Here is a 20758-nt window from a genome sequence, read left to right on the forward strand (position 1 = left end):
CCCTTGGATTAAATTGTATTCTGGTCATAAAAACTAGTAATATGTACACACGGCAACAATACAACTGAGAATCAATTATCTAATTGATAAAGTTTTCACGTAAATCGATTTTGAAAGTGGAGGACTTCCTTTGATTATACTTTCCGTGGCTGTTCTGTTTCCTTCTATAACCTGAAAGGGCGGTTTAAAGCTGTCCCAGGATGCCATGGGTTAGGGAATAATCTATATTTGCTCAATTTTGTAGGTTTTAAAATAATTACAGGATATAATTACAATTAAATATCTGTGTTTCGTTCTATATGCTTTTGAATTTGAAAGTTTAATCCATCTTGAATCCATCTATGTAATTCAATTACTCTAATTGAATCAGTGAATATCATAGCTGGGCGCACAGTATAAACCAGACCAATAGCAATTTATTCTATGTATAGTTTGTGTTAATCTAGCATCGAAACATGCCTGCAATATTGATGGACAAATAACGTTTCTATTCATCTTCACGTAGTTGCAAGTCGTTTTTTTTCTGTCCTTCAGACATTAGGTCTACTTGTTCGTTTTTTTTTTTTTTTTTTTGACAAACAGGGTGAGATGTTTACATGAAGTAATTTGATTCATAATATATGATACATTAACATTAGTTGAAGTATTTACCAACTGTAAAAAGTAAAATCTAGTATTTGGACATATGGGGCCCTATTTTAACGGTCTGAAACGCAAGTGGGAAGCGCAAAGCGCAAGTAGCTTTGTGGGCGGTTCTACGGCGCTATCGCTATTTTACAGGCGGATAAATGACACTTGCGTCGCGGCGCAAGTGTCAAAAGGGTTGGTCTGAAGCAGCCTAGTTACCCGTAGGTGTGGTTTGGGCGTAACGTCCAACAAACCAATGAGAGTGCCAGCTCCCATCCCCTTTAAGAGCCATGAGCGCATTTGAATCGGACGAGTTGATATTTTGACAGCGCGTCTGCAGTCTCCGATGAGACAGATGCACATGAATTTCAAACTGCAAATGGCTCAGTTTATTGCCAAATAATATGGCCTAATTCACACATGGAATAAGGGGTTTTCTTCCACAACTTCAGAAATACTGAGTCCTCAAATAAATTTCGGCAAATAAAACGTATATGATATAGGCCTAACATATGATATGCGGCAACTGTGGTTCTATTTAATGATATAGGCCTACGCAATACATTATAAACATTGTTTCTTATCAGTATTGTATGCTATCCTAATATGCATGTGTCCCCGCGGTAATAGACATTGCCATTGATTGTATTATGCGTTACGTGTTTAGTTTGCGTGTGTTTAAACAGAGCACACACGCGCGCCTGCATTCATTCATTCTTTTTAACACTCACTCGCGGTAAAACAATGTTTTTCACGATCAAATACTCATCAATCCTAAAAGTTATGGGCATGTAGGCCTACACGATGTCTCTGTCAAGAAAATATGTGTTTGCTGTACGGTGTTTGCAGATGCATTGATTTAAAAGTACAACTTATTACCGCTGCATCAGCTGTTCTTTACCAAATAATTTACCAAGAATGTGCGGCTAGGTAGATGGGAGAAGCAAAGTGTATGCGCGAGGTGCACAAGCAATCCGTATGCATCGCATGCGCATGTATGCATGCGCCCTTAAAATAGCATCTGAACAACGCGCCACTGACTTTAAACCAGGTATTTCCTGATCAGTAGCGCAATGGTATTCAGAAACGGCAAAACACCGTTTGCGCCAGAACACGCCTCCTCCTTCCGCCGAACCGCCCCTTGGGGCGCATGATCAATCCCTAATTTACCGGCGAGTGGCGGTAGTGGGAAAAGAACGCTCTGCGCCAGTTGTAAACTAGCAACGACACATGCGCCAGTGACTAAGTCACTTGCGCCGGATGCAAGATAGGGCCCATCGTGTTCATGTTACTGTTCAAATTAATTTCCTCATTGAATAATGTAGAAATTAATTCCTAAGTCAACAGTAAATTAAGGACTCTTCAAGTTAACTTGAAGTTAACTCTTCAAACAACTTCTATAGTAAAGTGCTACAGAGCTCTGTGATTATACTGCTTTAAAGTTTCATTGCGTGAAAAATCAATTTTTTTGATAGATTTCAACGCAAAGACAAAGTATGTCGATTTACTTCATGGCTTGAAGATTTGTCCCAAGACAATGCTGAAGGGCAGATTGCATGAGGAGAAGACTTATAACATTTCCAATGGCTCTGCGGGCTGCGGCATTTCGTATTGTTGTCCCGTCATCCAGTTCAGCAGTGGATTGGACACCAAGAGGAAGGTAGGCAATGGGTCTACAGTGCTACAAGTTAACGGATGGGCTATGATAGGGGAAAGAGGCACCGTTTGGTCCGAAATGAGCCAGGAGTGGTCTAAAATTGCAATCTTTCTATACAGAGGCATGCCCAGTCAGGTATAGATATGCGTAGTGCATGTCAAACCTAATGACTAGAAGTCAGCCATTATCAAATGAAATTCAAATCAATTGATTAAGTCTTACCATCACAGCACCTCAATAGTAATATTATAGAGAGAGACAATACATAGGGAATAACATGAAAATGGGAAAGAATTGCAAATACAAAAATATTTTCTTGTCAGATAATTTTACCAGTTAGTACACTCCCAATGGCTTGTGTAAGTTATAGAGTATTTTTCCACTTAGAAAAGAGGAGGAGGGGGGCCGCAGTGCAGGGCCCTCTAAAGGCAGGAGGTCATCAAGGAGAAGGGGAAAGGATATCAAATGGTTCTGGAGCACTCTGTTGTGTCACGTAATACCTAATGTGTCTGAGGCACTACCCGATGTTGTTCAAGGATTGTGTGTCTGTTGCGATGAGGTAAACCAAGTATCCCCCAAATATGTGTCGGTTTTGCCAAACTGCTCTGCTTTGCAAGCAATTATTCACTTAACACATTGAGAAGGACATCGCAAAGGACGACTGTAAAAGGACAAATTTGTCTTTATTTACACATTTTGAAGTCCTCATCAGTTTTACACGAACGGTTCATAAATCTGTGACATGCCTAGGCTTTTCTGGCCAATTATTTTCTATTGGCCTGCATCCACGTGGCAGGACGTTTCTGTCTGCGAAATCAAAAGAAGATGGCTGACATTATTTTCATTCTCATTAGAAAATTCTGTATTCAATAGTTTAAACTCAGTTGTTGGAAGTGTTTCACAGATGCTGGGTCTCCTGGTGTAAAAATGCTAAGAAATGTGGAGGCCATGTCTGTGAATGAGGTTTGACTCCCCAGCCGTGCTGCTCTCGCATGGGGAGACATACGGCCACAGTCCAACACAGGGGCGTAGCCAGGACAGTAGGCCTATTACTAGGGTAGCCAGCTCGGGCCATATATTTCAGCTTTCTTTAGACCGTTTCCGTTCAGAACTTTTCAGTCTGTAATCAATCACACCCAACATGTCTGGCTGGCATTTCCGAGATGCACCAAAATCACAATCAAAGACATCAGGCACAAAGGAGGAAGTGTGTTAATTTGCGGTTAAAGATTCCAAAGCTAGTAGTAATATTTAAGTAATATTTTTCATGAAGAAGATGTTTCATCAGGATGATAAGGTCTGCAGTGGCCTAACTTGAGAATTTGATTGTATGTGAGTTAAGCATATTACCTTGAAGGAATTTGCCTTATATCTGCCTTATATTCATGACATTTTTTTCAAGTTGATTGAAAGCATTTCAATTTTAAAAATATTATGAAATGATCGACATGGGGTTTGTAGCAGTACAGGTGTGGTAGGGCTAGGGTCACCTGCAATGAGCAGGTGACCTTAGGGGTCCCGCACACTTGGGAGTGAGCTAAAGAACTGGGGTCTCTTTTATATGAAACAGGGCCTCAGGACAGGTTCATCACTTTGGGGGTTCTGGCCCTAAATCATCCAATTCTCGCAACGTCTCACCCTGCATCCCCCTACTTCTAACAACACATATATCCGAGAATGGAATGATAACAATGAAGAAATAATATGAGCAACATACTCATTCACTCGTTTTCATTTCTTAATGGCTTTGGCACAGGATTCTTAAACCTTTTGACCCCAAACTTTGTAAAAGTGTCCTCATGCCATTTGTTTTTCCAGGCCCTAAGGCACACATTTCTACCTCGATAGGACCTGAAATGGGGCACTGGAAACCAGCTGGTGTTCAATGGCCATTTACTCTGATGGTGGATGTCTCGTTAGAAAAGTAATAAAGGAGCCCAAAGAAGTTTTAAGCCTTACAAATGTGTTGCCCTTGAATCCTAGTCCATCCGAATGTCATTGCAAGGCCTTTTGGAAGATTCTCGGTACTACCGCAGTAGGACTTTGGGACTGAAAGTTTTTAAATGAATGTGTGTGTGTGTGTGTGTGTGTGTGTGTGTGTGTGTGTGTGTGTGTGTGTGTGTGTGTGTGTACATCAATGCAGGCAATTTATATTATCAGCTTTTTAAATGATTGATTACATTTAGCTTTATGCTAAAAAGAAAAGCTTTTTAATGGACTTTTTGCGAAGCAACGGTAAACATATATTCGGTTTTCCCAACAACACTACGTCAGCTTAGAGGGTGGCGCATTAGCCTAGTCTGTCAGAAATGTTAGCTTCCTTAGCCCTCCCAATAGCAACGAAAGAAAAAATACCTTATACACATAAAAAATAAATTACATTGATGAAGGAATCACATTAAAAAGGATTCAAGAACGTAGCTTGATAATTATCCCCCTCTCCCTCTTAATACAATTATTTACTTTATACGCGGCCTGAAGGAATATTCATAATTTCTAACAAACACTGAGAGTGTAAGACTTCTCTTTTTAGAACAATTAATATATATAAATTAACTTAGAGTGGGATTAATATTAGGAATTTCTAGCTTTTCTGCTTGATTACAATTTAAGGGGGAGCGTCATGCTTGCTATTATCTCAAACACTTTCTTATATTATAAAATAGCATTAATGTTATTTTTGGATAACCGAGGTAAGCCATTGATAACCATGGCAGTTTTCCGTTAACCATTGGCATATTCTTTTTCATAAGGCTATGTTTGGTCAACTTCCATCTTACCTACGGATCCACATCCCTTCAATAAATACAAAGCATCATAAGATCATGTGTGTGAGCAGGACCAAATCTGCCTGGCTTTGATCCATTCACTGTTGGCAACAACAATACCATAGCTTAAAGGCCTGCCAGGTCCTTTCATGGAAAAATGTGCTTTAACAATTACTTCACGAGTCACCAGTAGGTCTAAATGTTTCATGACAGAGAGCGGTTAACCGACTCCAGGAGATAATGCGCACCTCTATAGTGTCATCCTTATCCTCATCATCATGTAAAGAGCCAAATGGGCCAAAAACACCCTTTATCAAGTGTTGCTTCATTACACTGTCTCTGTTCCTTTCTCCCTTTGTCCAAAGAGTTGCTGCATTGTCCATGCATGGGTCCTTGAATTCATATCATTTGTAGACTTCCAGACACTCATGTGTACCTTCTAAAACCACACACTCTTTTTCTTTGAGATTTCAGCTTTTGTCTCATTCCTGACTTCCTTCTCTGTATTTCCTGTGGGAAATGTGTTGCTTTGATGTGGCAGAGCAACCCCCAATTGGAGTTGCTATCTCATATATAGCACAATAACCTGAATAGGTGGATTAACACCAAAGGGTCTTTCAAAATTTTTCTTTGTCATGAATCTGTTTCCGACAGTGCAATAAATTGTGATTAATTGCCCCTTTAATTTAAGGGATTGTTGCAATAGTGGTTGTACCTGGTAAGTCCTCTGCTGGTTAGCGTAGCCTGCTGTAACCCTCCAGCCCAATGACCCACTGACCCTTTAAATGATCTCTTCTGGATGCCCTTGATGCTGTCCTAATCCCTTACAGTGATAGAGAAGCAGCCTATTCTACCCTGATCATTCTGTGTTCAATTAGAATCACAACGGCAACACATCACTGTTCCCTCAGAGCAATATTCTTGTAATGCACATTAACCCTCTTATTGTGTAAGGGTCCAATTTGACTTGTTTCAAGGGGAAATATTTCATAAATATTATACATTTGGTTTATTTTGGAACAAGACTTTAACTTAGACTTTTCAGATCTAAATGTTCTGTTGTAGTTAGATAACTGCATTGGTGTTCAAAGTTTCAGCAGGCTCAGTCAAGGCTAAAAATAGACAAAGGTGTTAGAGTGTGAGAATAACATTGAAAAAGATGCATACCTAAGGATGCATGCACTTAAGTAGGGTGGACCTCCATTCTTCATGAGGCGGATGGGGGTGCAAATAAACAATATAATTGCTTAACTTCGAACAGCTAGTTATAAATAACGTTATAAAACGTATTTTTGTGGGTGTGGGGCTTACTAGCAATAGTCACAACAAATTAGCCATCAATGAGCCACAAATATATTACAAAATATTTGATGAAAAGTCAGTGGACGATGGGTCTGGCTGGATGAATCTGATTAAACTGTGCAACATCTTAGTCAATGCCCCCCCTTACATTTGACCAATAATTGATAGAAATGTACTTTGGAGTGAATTATTCCTTTAAGTTGATACCTTTCTAGCCTTCACTGTCTGCCATTCACTGTGAAGCTCAGTGTGGTTTGACAACAGGGCCGACAGAAGATGAAAGATGAACAGGACTTAAAGCTCCACTAAAGAAAACCTATTTTTAGCAGTCCCATTCTGCAGGTCGTCTCAAAGATAGTCGACTTTGGAACTACAATCGAGACCAACCCTGTTCCAACAGTAAATTAAGGATTTTAAATAGCTCCCTTTATTCCCAACTGGAAATCACTTGTCATTTACAGTATTTATGCTTGTTTGGCACTCCAACTACCGGAAATTATGTACAAAGAAGGTTCACCGCATACCTAATCCCACAGTACCATTCTCCGCAGGCAGAGATCGGTCAAACATCCTGCTTCCATTAAAAGGGCAGGTGACTCCATTCAGTGGACGCCATAGTTAAGGGCTTTCACTGTGCTCCAATGAAAGGATATATGATACAAAAAGCTGTCTTAACATGTTACCGCCGCTGCTGGAACAAGCCCACTAGCCCTGAGGCCAAGGGTATCCCGTCTCAATATAAACAGAGTAGGGTGTCCCATGAAAAGAACATTTCATCACTGACTAATGCCTCTGTTGTTAGCCAGTTCCTGCTTGCCAGAAGAACAGTCTGCTCTCGTGTGTGTGTGTGTGTGTGTGTGTGTGTGTGTGTGTGTGTGTGTGTGTGTGTAGAGAAGAGATTCTTATACAGTAAACAGATGGACCCAAAGTGTATTTGATTCTTTATTGTTTCAGCAACTTTATTGCAATCAGGTCGAGACAGCTAATAGAAATATCACAAATAAAAAAACTTCTGATTTACCATATACATATAAAAAATAAATTACATTGATGAAGGAATCACATTCAAAAAGATTCACGAAAGTAGCATGATAATTATCCCCCTCTCCCTCTTAATACAATTATTTACTTTATACGTTTACTACGCATGTAACTAATGTGACAAACATTTGAAAACTTTACAAACATAAACTGGGTACATTTCTGGTTAATGGTTACATTTTGAATAAGGTGTATCATATATTTCGTTCCTAAATCCCACCCCTGGCACTTTGCGTAGGGGGGCAGTGTCCAACCCAGGCACTGAGGAACCGGTCAGGGTTGTCCTGTGAGTCCACTGAAGTCGTTTTCAGTGAAGTAACATCGAGAGACTATTTACAGCACAGTACAGTACTTTTCCATCGGTCGATTTTTGTGTAACAATGGGAGCGTCCAGGTGGGGGGAGGAAGTGGTGGCTGTAGGAGCCTCAGTCACTCTGCCTCCGAGCCCGGTTTTCCAGGGGTCCTATCGTGGTTTCCTGCTCCCTCCTCCGTTTGGCGTTGTGGGCCTCGGGGTCCAGAGCCTCCGAGTGGGCCGCCTGCTCCAGGGGCCGGTGGCGCTCCGACAGGTTCTGCAGCCGGGTGTAGCGCTTGCACTTGCAGGACGTCACCACCGTGATCCGGTAAGTCCTGGAGCTGCCGTCCTGGCACTGCAGGCGGATCCGCTGGGTCCGGGTGCGGTCGATGACGCAGCGCCACTCCTGGACCTCTCTGCGGCTCGAGGAGCGGCCGTTGTGGCTGCTGCCGATCCAGTTGGGCAACAGGTGGGTAGGGAGGCATTCCCCCGCGCACACCAGCTCCTTCACGGGGTTGAGGCTGGTGCACTGGCCGTCCGAGATGTACTTGGTGGAGCGCAGCTCCCGACAGCCCACCTGGTTCTGCTCCAGACCTGAAGCACATGACTCAACGTTACACACCACATCTCCTACATGCGTCACTGTCTTCGAATGACGAACTTTTACTTTCGCCAATGCATTGACCGATCAAGGTTTCTGTTTGCATTATTTATCAAAAATAGTAACATAAATTGTTATTGAATGGATATCATCCACATTGTTATCGTATTGTAGGCCTACTACACTTTATGATGATGTGAAACTATGCTATATGTAAACAAATATAATGGTTTAAGTATTATAGCCCAGGCTATATCTTGTTGTAATGTATCCTCTTGTAGCCATACATTATTTTGCACTACAATACTTACAAGACATCTTCAATATAATCTACATCACTGTAATATCATTGTGGTAGCCTTGCCAACAAAGCTAGGTTTATTTCAATTTAGGCCTATTGAATAATTTCGGAATATATATTATGTTGATCTAGAGGACCTCCATGCATTTCCTCCAGAACACGTCATGGTTTTAAAGCGAATCGTACGAATGTAACGATATTAATTTATTTGTTTATTCATGAACTCACCTTCGCGCGGAGACTCCATCTGTCTCCCGCCGTTCTGCGCGCGGTTTAACGACTCGTTGCTCGGGACGTCCGGGACGACATCCAGCGCCGCACCGTCCTGCAGCTCGGTGGCATCGTTCTTCACACTTTGCCCTTTCCCAAAAAGTACGATGAAAAAGAACAGATGGTGCCATTCGCACCTGGGATGTTGCATCGCTGCTCCTTGTTCAGTCTGCCTGGAGCGTGTTTGTGTAAGAGGTAACAGGTGGGCCTTTATACACAACTGAGGTGGTGCAGAGTCGCCCTTACTATATATGTGTCTCAGCTGCTTATATACCGCCTGCTTGGGTTCACAACAAAGCACCTAGTTTTATGAATGAAAAAGGCGTTTTTTTTTTCGACTTGAATGCCCACCTCCGTCACACCACGAGCGTCGTCTCTTCCCAGTCCCTGCCCATCTCTTCCCAGTCCCTGCCCATCTCTTCCCAGTCCCTTCCCATCTCTTCCGAATCCCTTCCCATCTCTCCCCAGTCACTTCCCATCTCTTCCCAGTCCCTTCCCAGCTCTTCCCATTCCCTTCCAAACTCTTCCCAGCTCTTCCCATTCCCTTCCAAACTCTTCCCAGTCCCTTCAGAGCTCTTCCCAGTCCCTTCCCAACTCTTTCCAGTCCTTTCCCAGCTCTTCCCAGTCCCTTCCTAACCCTTCCCAGTCCCTTTCCATCTCTTCCAAGTCCCCTCTCATCTCTTCCCGGTCCCTTCCCATCTCTTCCCAGTCCCTTCCTCTCCTCTGAACCTCTTATCCCAGGGCTGGAAGTCCGGGTCTGCAACACTGCATGTCAATCACTCAACATAGGACCCAATGTTGAGGGGGAGAGAAGTGGACTATATTGTAGAGATCTGAATCTGTACAGTATGTCACATTTCAGACAGAGAAATTTACTTTTTCAACAGTTTTTCTACACAAAGCAAAATCGTGTAGTTCTAATGTTAGATTTAAGCATTGACCAAATAAATGCTTTTTATTTGGAACAAACGTCCTACTGCAACGTTTATGTCCCAGATGGATCTTTGGGGTGCAATTATACAAGTCAAACAATACAAAAATACATTAAAAGGTCATCAGTGTGTCAGCCTATCGATATATTATTTGTTGGGTTTCCTATTTAATTGTAAGCCTATTGTAGGCAACAACAGTTGACTTTACAATGGATCTCCACCCGATGGTAATTAAATCAACATCGTATAGTTCCTCAACAACCACGTTACAGTCTTGGCTCCATTCATGAGATCACCATCCTTAACCACAGCCTTACACTGGCGAAACAAAGACCACTAACCACTTCATCCTACCGAAACTATGCCCCCAGAGCAGGTGTCCGCTTACAGGCCGTTCCCATGCGGTGCTCTGACAAAGAGCGTGATCCACCTGCCTCCTCTTTGATACCAGAGGAATGAACCCCAACCCTAGACCGTCTGGCACACGCCATTACTACTATTAAAGACAAGGCGGCTTCTTCCTTCACTTTCTTTGTTATTCTTCCAGAACAAACCGTCTTCTCTAAAGGACCTTGCGTCCTGTCCCGGGGAGGCTCTAGGGTCATATAATATGAGGTGGGGTCTCACCTACAGTAGATCAGATCCGTCTTTTACAAGCTGCCCTTACACCTCATATGATACCATCAAAGCCACTGGATCCGACGCGCTATTTGCTCATTTCTACATCTCCAGAATTGGAAACTTGAACCTCAGCCTTTTGTCTAGGTCTCTAGTGAGTGTTTGGTGGCGGAGGTGCGTGACGGGGGGGGGTTGATCCACTCCACCACAGGATGTGGCGGTGAGTTATGACTCTATTGACGTGTAACGTGACAGCGTCCTTGCTTAATGCCTCCCAGCGGTATCCTTGGGACGGGACGGTGTCTCCCGTGGGACGGCACGGAACGTGCATGCGGGACAATGCGCCCCCTCAGAAAAGGCTCTCATGTGGACCCCCGCACCGCCGCGGGATGTAAGCAAGTGTGCGTGAGAAATTGCGCCCAAAGATGATGTTCAGAACGATGCATCCATAGCTCCCTGAGAGGGTGGGCTGTGCGCTCCGGAGTCAGTGTGTGTGTGTGTGTGTGTGTGTGTGTGTGTGTGTGTGTGTGTGTGTGTGTGTGTGTGTGTGTGTGTGTGTGTGATCTGGGTGTGTGATCTGGGTGGGTTTCTGTTATAGCCTAGTGCTACTAGCTGCCCTGCCAGTCCTATATGACCTTCTACCTTTAACATAATATCTAAGCACAACCAATTCTCTCTTCAATCCTAAAAGTAACCACCTCGAACGAAATTTCTCAATCTAAACAATCTTTAAATTATAACTAAATATGTTTCCCTTTTGCATTTAACCTTCTTTTATGCTTTTTTAGGTATCCAAACATATGCGCCAACAATGCCATCTAGGGGCAACGATTATATTACACAATATGTGAAGCCATCCGCTATCGGGTAAAACAAAAGGACTTGTCCCGCTTTCCCATGAGGCATCAAGTATTTCTGTTTTAGTAAGGGTTCGGTGGGGGTCTGCAGTGTATCCATTCAAAGCAAAAACATCAGATACCATTCATCTGAAGAGTCCTGGCCAATAATAATGAAGCTGTTCAATCTGCAAGACCAGGAATATTGTTTTGGCATCTTCGTTTACTGTCAGCAATCAGCTGCCACATTTTCGATATGTGATTGACAAAAAACATAAAGATGTTGTTAGTCTTCTTTTCAGTATACATCACATCGCACCTCGCACCGAGTCCTCTCTCTCTCTCTCTTTCTCTCCCTCTCCCCTTCTATCTACCCCTTTCGCTCTTCCCCCCCCCCCCCCTCTCTCTCTCCCCCCTCTCACACACTCTCTCTCTCTCTCTCTCTCTCTCTCTCTCTCTCTCTCTCTCTCTCTCTCTCTCTCTCTCTCTCTCTCTCTCTCTCTCTCTACCTGCTGGCCCGGTTACAAGGCTCCATGTGAGAACCCAACCTCTTCTCTTTTTATATGCTGAAATTAGGTCTGATCATCCAAAAATACATTTCCCTTCACCACTTAACAGTTGTACCTCCTATTAAAACCAAACTATCAGAATATCTTAAATAAGTTGCCCTACAAATCAATTGTATCTGATGTCAACATTATCATGTGAAAACTCAGTCAAATCCACCAGCCATTGAACATATTCTTCATATTCTACTATATACTTTACTGTATCTACATCTATGTCTACAATACACACAGTCCAAGCCCAGAGTGCAATGCTTGTACATGTAGCTGCTTCCTTATTCCAAGAATGCTTGCATCAATTAATCTAATTATAGACATTTAATAATAAAACTTTATCAACAGCTGAAGCAAATAAAAGGAGACCTGACGGTTAAATAGGAAAAACAGAGGCCCAATTATTATCTGCTTTAATACAAAAGCACTTAAAACTACAAACAATTCTTACATTTGAATATGTATGATTATATGTTACATTTCGGATTCATTTCCCACAACAAATGATCCGTAGAGTGACAATCTGAACCAACGACGTTCGGGACCTCTGCACCGAGATCACAAAGAAAGGAGAGAAACCATGATCAGAGAAACCAACGAAATCAGTTGTTCTTTCCACCCTGCAGTTGTTCTTTCGACCCTCCTCGCTATCCTGCATCCGGCGACCGATGGGATGAGACCGCAGCCAGCCCGCCGCCCGGGTGGTGGGGGTGGTCTACGGCTGCTGGTCCTCCCTCTCACACACGGGTCCCTGGGCCGAGGTCGAGGGGCAGCCCAGGAGCTCCGCGGTGCAGCCCCCCGCGGCGGCCACCTGCTCCTCCGCCCGCACGCACAGCGCCTGCAGGAAGTTAGCCGTCTCTCGGACCAGGTCGCTCTCGTCGTCTGCGGGGGCACAGAGATGAGTTAAAGAGGCGCAGCGTTGAGCCTTCGTGGTTTCCGTGACAAAATGGTAACAACAACAACAACCGCTAGTGCACAGCTGGAGGGTTCACATGCGGCTTTGGAAGATGCACACACTGCTATAGGGGCGCATGACGTCCAATGGCTGTTTACATCGGCTCCAGGCTGCGTTCACAATCAAACTAGTTCAATCACAATCCATTTCACGCTAGCATCAGAAAACAATCGATTTACGAAGACTGATGTCTGATTTATGGGTGAAAGTGGCGAGTTGACCACTGAACACGGGCAGCTGAGCACCATGGATAGATTATTATGACGTTTCCCATTCCCAGTCAAATGCAACAGCGTATGGTTTGGTGAGTTCCATTGATCTTTGAGCGGAGAGCAGCCTGTCTGGAGACCCTATAATCCCCGGCGGAAAGGTCCGTCCCCGTTGCTTCTTTCCCCATAAAAAGCTACAGGCAGTCATTAATTAGTTGATACACCTTTAAGCATTTCCTATTATAGGCTGCTGTGTAAAACGCTGTTTAGAATTAACGTTTGTTTCATATATGCAGATATATCTAAACAGAACAGAAAGGACCCGTCTGAAACCTGAACCTTTGAGTTCTCTGATCCTGGGAGTGTCGTGGTTGGCTTCCGGCGCCTGTAAGGCCGAGCACATCTTCTTATGGGAGAACCAGTGGAGCCTCTGGCACGCCACGCTGCAGTAGGTCACCTGGGAGACACACCGCAGACCTTAAACACTCCTCTGAGACAGGGAGAATCTGCACTACTGGAATCAAGTGTCGATGTTTCATTGAAGCCTTTAGCAGACGCTTTGCTCCAAAGTAGCTTTACAAGTGAGCGGGATAACAATCAAAGCACACAATGTTACAAAGTGAGTAAGAGTGCTGCATGACCTAGTTGTATCCTGATCTCTTACAAAATAAATCATGCCAATATGAGGTAAAAGGTGTCCAAGGAGTTCAAACGTGGGCTTACTGATTTGCAATAGGAACATCTCTTCTTTGCTCCCCTCTCTCCACACGTGAAGCAGAAGTCTGCGTCCACCAGGGCCATCTGCCCCATCAGAGCTTGGGTCAGCACAGAGAAGGCTGTTGGGTCATCTCCCTGGAAACAGAACCACCGTAGACATGGTTTAGAGAGAGATCAAGGTCTGGCTAGTGAGGGAGACCACCTACACCCATCTGAACTGGATCCAGTTTAAAGTTGAGCACAAAAATTATAATCAATGCAAATGTTTTATGTATTCTTCTTCTGTTGTAATTTGTTACAGATCAAAAACAAAACCATTCACACCAATTAATATTATTGGGGTTGACTCACGATCTCTACCGGAGCGATGCTCTTCACCAGCTGCTGGAGGAGAGCGGCCTCACAGTGGGGGAACTTCGTGATGCATTCGCGGATAAACTTCTCCTGGTTCTGCAGGAAGCCGTCGCTGTCTCTGCCCTCCAGCAGACTGAGCAGCAGCAGGTGTGAAGGTAAATACCACATGCGCACACGCACACGCACACACACACACACACACACACAAGTCTACGTTAGAAGAGCCAAGCTTGGGTGTGTTAGGGGTGTTTTTGTGTGTGTCTAGGAGCGGTCCTTTATTTTATTTTTATTATTATTAATATTTCTTTTTTGTTCTTCTGGTTGTTCATTATTTCCATTAATTCCTGCTTTCGTGATTCATTCCTAAAATGTAAAAATCCTTTACTCTAATCACTGGGCCATTTTGTTCCTGTGATTTGTTCAACAAAAAGACACATTTTATTCAGAGTCCAGAGGAAGTCCCAGGAGGAGGAGAGCCCACCTCATGACCAGCGCGTCCAGGTGGTCGTCGCGACCGCGGAGGTGCGTCAGGCAGCGCTGCAGCACGCAGCTGATGTAGTGCATCTTCATTGCCAGCACCTCGTTCATGTCCTGCTGCCGCAGGCACTGCTCACACAGCAGGTCCATCACGCCGTAGCACTGCTCCAGAGCCTCCGCCGCCAACAGTAGGGGGCTCTCCTGGACCAGCAGCACCATCTGGTGGCCAGAAACAATACTTTATCCATTAGAGCTCCTATTATACTACTTTTCTGTTCTTAATTTTATTATAAGTGACTCATATAGAGGAACCTGACACGAATCACAGCACAAAAAACTATGTAGATTTTCGGGAAACTCATCTGGGCGCTTTCAGCATTCTGTCAACACACTCGGCTTGCCCCCCCCCTCCTGCCAACCCCACTCCGTTGTGATTGGTTACCTTCCGAAAAAGCATGTTGCAGCAATACCATACATGGAAAATCCGGAGTGTTCTACGCAGATAGATCCCGGAAATTTGAACAAGTGAATCGCGACCGGCGTCCCTATAGTGTTTAGCGCTCTGCACAGCCACCCCGGACGGTCAGCATGGAATACGTCTAAATGCATGTACGTCATTATTCGACGCTTGAGTATGGTGGAACATGACTATAAATCATTATATCAACGTTTATAGGTCATAGAAGTCGAAGAAGCATAATAGGTGCTCTTTTAAGGTGACATATTATACCACCGGTTGTGAGTGTTTAGCCGTTAGAAGCCGTTTTGAAAACATGCATCCTTCTGACATCAAAAGATGGCTTGTTCACCTAGATAACACTTCATCTTTTCAAGCAACAGGTTTTTAAACTAAGACTGCTTTATGTTAATCTCATAACCTTTTAACCTTTATGTAATGGTCTTACTGGAACTATGATGTAAACGTAAACAGTTGCGTTTTCACTTTCAACAAATAGATACTCTAACAAGCATCAACATAATTTACTTTAACAACATCTGCACATCACTTTCTCTTTTTATTTTATTTTTTTTCTTACGAACAGTCATAGTCTTTTGGGTACACTGGAGGTACTCTCACTCTGGAAGGGACATGTCCTACTTTTACAGGTGTCTGCTGCCCCGGAGTCACAGGGATTTGCAGGTGTGACAGGTGTGTTCACCGCAGTGGATGCACCATCCTCAGGTAAGTCGGTGCGTGTTGCTGGTGCAATAGGGGTGGGCGAGAGATGGTACCTGTTTCTTCGCAGAGTGCCCCTAGGCGTCTCCACACATGTGACCCACACATGGTCACCTTGTCGGAGGAGTGGCATGTTTCGAGCTCTGTGACGACGGTCGTAGTTCAGTTTCTGCTTTTGTCTGTATGCCTGTTCAGTTCTTTTTTGACTGTTCACGTCTGTCCAGCCCGCGTTAAGCTGAGATGGGATGACAGGGACAGGTGTTTTAATGTTCCTGCCCATGAGGAGCTCTGCTGGACTCTGTCTGTTCGCCAGAGGAGCGGCGCGGTAGGCCATGAGGCCGTGGTCAGGCTCACTGGATTTCTTCAGGATACCCTTGATTGTCCTAACGGCCCGCTCTGCTTCACCGTTGCTTTGTGGGTAGTGGGGGCTGGAATGTGACATGGCTGAAACCCCACTCTCGTGCAAACTTTCTGAAGTACTTGGATGCAAGTTGTGGCCCATTGTCTGAGCGCACCACATCTGGTATGCCATGACGTGCAAGTATGGATTTGAAGTGCTCCACCACCGCCTCAGATGTTGTATAAGTGAGTTTGGCTACTTCAAAGAATCTGGAAAAGTAGTCAACAATGACCAGATAGTGCTTATTATTTTCTGTCTGAAATAGATCTGCCCCCACAGTGGACCATGGTCTTGCTGGGAACTCAGTGGGTTGCAGTGTTTTTCTAAAATTGGTTCTCTCCCGACTGCATACATCACAGTTCTCTATCAGTTGTGTCAGGTCTTTGCTAAGGCCTGGCCACCACACAGATTGCTTGGCCCTCTCTCTGCATTTAGTAAGTCCCAGGTGGCCTTCATGCAGTTTGTTCAACATTTCTGCTCTAAGTGACACTGGAATTACTATTCTACAGCCGTAAAGTAGCAAACCCTCATTAACTGTTAGCTTACCTGAGAACGGCAGGTAGGGACGGAATGCTCTTTGTATGGAGAATTCTTCATGTGTTTCTATTTCCTTAAGTCTTTTTTCTGTAGCTGGCAGGTTTGCCAATACAGTGTCCAAGTACAGGCTCACCTCTTCTTCCTGTAAGCCCTCTGCTGTGTCCTCGATTGGTGCTCTGGAGAGCACGTCAGCAGTGGTGATGTCGTTGCCTGGCACATGTTAGATGGTGTAAGAGAACCTCATCAGCCGCATACGTAGACGCTGTATGCGAGGTGGCAGTTTATCCAGACTCTTTGAGCCTAGCAGGGGAACCAAATGGCCCGTGATCTGTCTCTACATGGAAATCCTTTCCTATAAGGAACTCTGCAAATCTCTCACAGGCACATGTTGTGGCTAAAGCTTCTTTTTCGATTTGAGCATACCGCTGTTCGGTGTTGCTCAGGGCTCTCGAAGCATATGCCACCGGCTTCTAGTCTTTTTCATTTCGTAGCTGGAGGAGAACAGCACCCATGCCGTATGAAGATGAATCTGCTGAGACAAGTATGTCTGCATTTGGGTCATACAAGGCAAGACGCGGCGGTGTTGTAAGCTCAGCCTTAATCTGTTCAAAGGCTTGCTGCTGTTGTGGACCCCAGGCCCACATGTTTGACTTCCTCAATAGATCTCTGAGGGGGGGGCGTTTTCTCAGCCAGGTGAGGCAGGAATTTTCCCAGATGATTGGTCATTCCCAAGAAGCGCCTCACCTCACTGACGTTACTGGGCTCTGCCCTGGCTTTCACAGCGCCAACCTTGTCAGGGTCTGCACTGACTCCAGTGGCGTCGATAAGTTGTCCCAGGAACTTTATCCTGCTCTTTGAGGAGTCACATTTGTCATTGAGTGTCACCCCTGCCTCCTGCAGACGTGTCAATGTCTTCCTGAGCCTCTCATCATGCTCACCCTGCATGGCACCCCATATGAGCACATCGTCCATCTGACATACAACACCTTCCAGGCCCTCCAGGATACGAGACATGCGTTTCTGGAAGTGCTCCGGAGTAGCAGTACCGCGCTGTTGTAGCAGTACCGCCCAAATGGCGTTATGAAGGTGGTGATGAGATAGGATTCTTCAGATAGTGGAATCTGCCAGAATCCAGCATTGGCGTTGAGGTTAGAAAAGTCTCTTTAGTATCCAGGCTTATGTTATTCACGCGAGCAACCAGTTGAAGTGTCATGGCGGCTACTACTACACTACTACTACACACACACACACACACACACACACACACACACACACACATAAACAAATACACACACACACACACACACACAGATACACACACATACACACACACACATATATACCCACACAAACATCCCAATACACATACACACGTACACACACAGACACACACAGACACACATACACAACCACATAGAAACACACACACAGAAACAGACACCCCCATACACACAGACACACACACACACACACACACAGACACACACACTCACTTACTCACTTACTTCCATGTTCTTACTATGTCATTCCATGTTGTGGGCTTCGACCCGTTTCCTATGCTACTGCGGTGGATAGTGCGCTGTGTGCTGCAGCCCTGGAGGACGAGGGGAGGAAGAGCCAATCACCTTCACAGGGTTGAGGTTGGTTGTCATGACGATCTTGTGGAGGGGTCCCGCCAGCTTGGGGGGCAGCTTGGGTTCCTTGTCCTGGCCCTGCGCTGTGGTGAAATAGTCCAGCCTCGCCCGGGGAAAGAAGTTATTGATCACACTCACACAGTCGTGCTGGCCTGCAAAGAGAATGGCAATGGATTAACTCAGGGGGTTTACATCAACCTCACAAGGATTTGTATCATTTGATTTGCTATTATTCACAACAAATTTAGATGACTTTATTAATGATGGTTGGAAATGGCCAACACTTCATACTCAGGCTGTATAACAACGCATCAAATTGCATTGAAATGATTCCTGCTCGAATACAGCCTGGATGCAACAGAGTTAAAACAGGGGGAGCCCCATACATTGGGGTCCAACCACGCCTGTGGCTCACCGACGAAGGCGGCCATCTGAGCAGCTGTCCGGCCCACAGAGTTAACCACGTCAACCTCCGCGCCCGCGTCCAGCATCATAGTGGTGATGTCACTTTTTCCTGGGAACCACGCACAATGTAGGAGTCGATCAGTGATCCGTCATCAGTAGTTTGTTTATTTCCTTTTCATGAACATCATTTTATTTAAACACATTCATGTTTTACAGAAGTGTACAAGATCTGGGAAGTATATCGGAATAAGATATGGATTAACAGAGGGGTTGCACACATCCTGAAAAAAAAGGTGCCAAGACCTACCAGACAGACCGGCGAACATGAGGGCGGTGTAGCCGTATTCATGCTGGTTGCAGTTGACGTCGGCCCCGTGTCGAAGCAGCAACTGACACATATGGGCCTTCCCCTTGTACGCAGCATGCATTAACGGGGTCATGCCAAACTGGATGAATGAGGAGAGAAACAGGACTTTGTTGTATTGGTTCCGCCATAAAATGAATTATCAGAATCTATAACCACTGCTGTGCCTTTTGTTTTCAGGCTAATGAGAGAATTGTCTGAGCTGACAAACGTTCTGTAGTGTACCATCTACACTAGTCAATTACACCTCACTTCTCCTTCTGTGAAGGGCGGTATCCGGTATGACAGGCCTCTAGGCCTCAACAGCTTTGTAAGTAGTAGGAAAACAAATCAAATATAATCGACTGGATATTTTACCTTAAATCAAATTTAAACTTGTGTAATATCAGCTAAAGTTGTGTCATTGTATTGAAGCTGAGGCGATGTAAGGCAGCGATGGCTGTTGGTTCTGTTTGGCACATCAGTTCTTGAAGGACAGGAAGCCCTTGAGAGACAAAGGCCTCCAAGGGGGCTGTGAGTTACATTGAGTGGGGTGGCACCATTATCTAATACTGCTCCCGGCCCTCCAGTCTCCTCCATATGTCTCTCCACAACAATAAGAAGCATATGTTGTCTCCCACAATGGTTACAGAACACATCACTCATGATGTCGATGCGTGAGGTCTAGAGTTTTTTTAGCGGGTCCCTTTTTCTAAGCAGTGTTGTCAATCTCAGACAATTATTAAACAAAATTAGTTTAACAGAGTAAATCTTCCTAATTATACTCCTGCTGTTGTTCCTCCGCTAATCAGGGGAGAGGAGAGTATCATGTTTTTCCAGTAAGGAAAATAATTTGTATATGAATGCAGAATGAATAAATAAATACTACAATAAATACACATAAAATAGGATACCTCATCCAAGCAGTTGACTCGCATATCTTGGTTGGCTAGTAGCTTTTCAGCCTCCGAGACGTCACCTGAAGAAAGGATTGAGATTTAAGGTGCAGGACGTATAGCTAATTATATATATATATATATATATATATATATATAAATAAAGGGAGGGGGCAGAAGTGCTTTGGGTTTGGAATGTAATGTATTACTATTCATAGTATGAAAGAAGGCTTTAAGGGCAAATAAGATTGCTCTTTTGATGGCTCTGACCCGTGAGATAGTTATGAAATCCCACACTGAGAAAATATCAGAAGAGAAAAATACCACCATTCATGGGTTTACATAATGACTTTAAGGACAACTAGAATTATACTTTTCAAGTCATTGCCATCAAGCTATGGCAATGACTTATTGGGGCCAGAGGTTGTACCCGAGGGTCCATAAATATATATATATACAGTATATATATATATATATATATATATATTGAAGCAACTTTTCAATGCAGGTATTATATATATATCATTTTTATAATAGAACTAATGATACCCAACAGACGTGTTGGGTTTTTTATAGTGTTTCGTTAGTATCACATTAAAAAACAATAACTAATGCAGTAACAGCTGAAAGCATTGTTATCCAAAAGCCCAAAAATTGTATACAAGATAGATAGTACTCACCAGCAGAGATGAGTTCTAATATCGCCCTCTCGGACGCTGAAAGATCCCCCCTTTGAGGCGCAGCCATGGTATGCTTGAGGTAGGTGTTGAGGTAGGCTGAATTGCAAAACCTTTGCCTAGGCCTATTTGCCTTGTCTTTGAGCTTCTCTCACATGGCAAAGTGTTTTTA

The 20758-nt window shown here is 44.1% G+C and overlaps 2 protein-coding genes across 2 annotated transcripts; both read right to left on the minus strand.

The window, feature by feature from the left end:
• Nucleotides 1–7283: 7283 nt before the first annotated feature.
• sostdc1b (sclerostin domain containing 1b) lies at nucleotides 7284–9241 on the minus strand. Its single transcript, XM_060044283.1, has 2 exons — nucleotides 8818–9241; nucleotides 7284–8281 (listed from the first exon to the last, which is right to left on the minus strand). Exons 1-2 carry the CDS (start codon nucleotides 9008–9010, stop codon nucleotides 7821–7823), a joined length of 654 nt encoding a protein of 217 aa, XP_059900266.1. The 5' UTR covers nucleotides 9011–9241; the 3' UTR covers nucleotides 7284–7820.
• Nucleotides 9242–12202: 2961 nt separating this feature from the next.
• On the minus strand, nucleotides 12203–20758 carry LOC132450925 (ankyrin repeat and MYND domain-containing protein 2-like). Its single transcript, XM_060043119.1, has 10 exons — nucleotides 20590–20758; nucleotides 19928–19992; nucleotides 18978–19116; nucleotides 18681–18779; nucleotides 18257–18417; nucleotides 14522–14736; nucleotides 14038–14173; nucleotides 13693–13821; nucleotides 13309–13426; nucleotides 12203–12687 (listed from the first exon to the last, which is right to left on the minus strand). Exons 1-10 carry the CDS (start codon nucleotides 20654–20656, stop codon nucleotides 12521–12523), a joined length of 1296 nt encoding a protein of 431 aa, XP_059899102.1. The 5' UTR covers nucleotides 20657–20758; the 3' UTR covers nucleotides 12203–12520.

This window comes from Gadus macrocephalus, chromosome 22 (assembly GCF_031168955.1).
Source record: "Gadus macrocephalus chromosome 22, ASM3116895v1".
Classification (NCBI taxonomy): Eukaryota; Metazoa; Chordata; class Actinopteri; order Gadiformes; family Gadidae; genus Gadus; species Gadus macrocephalus.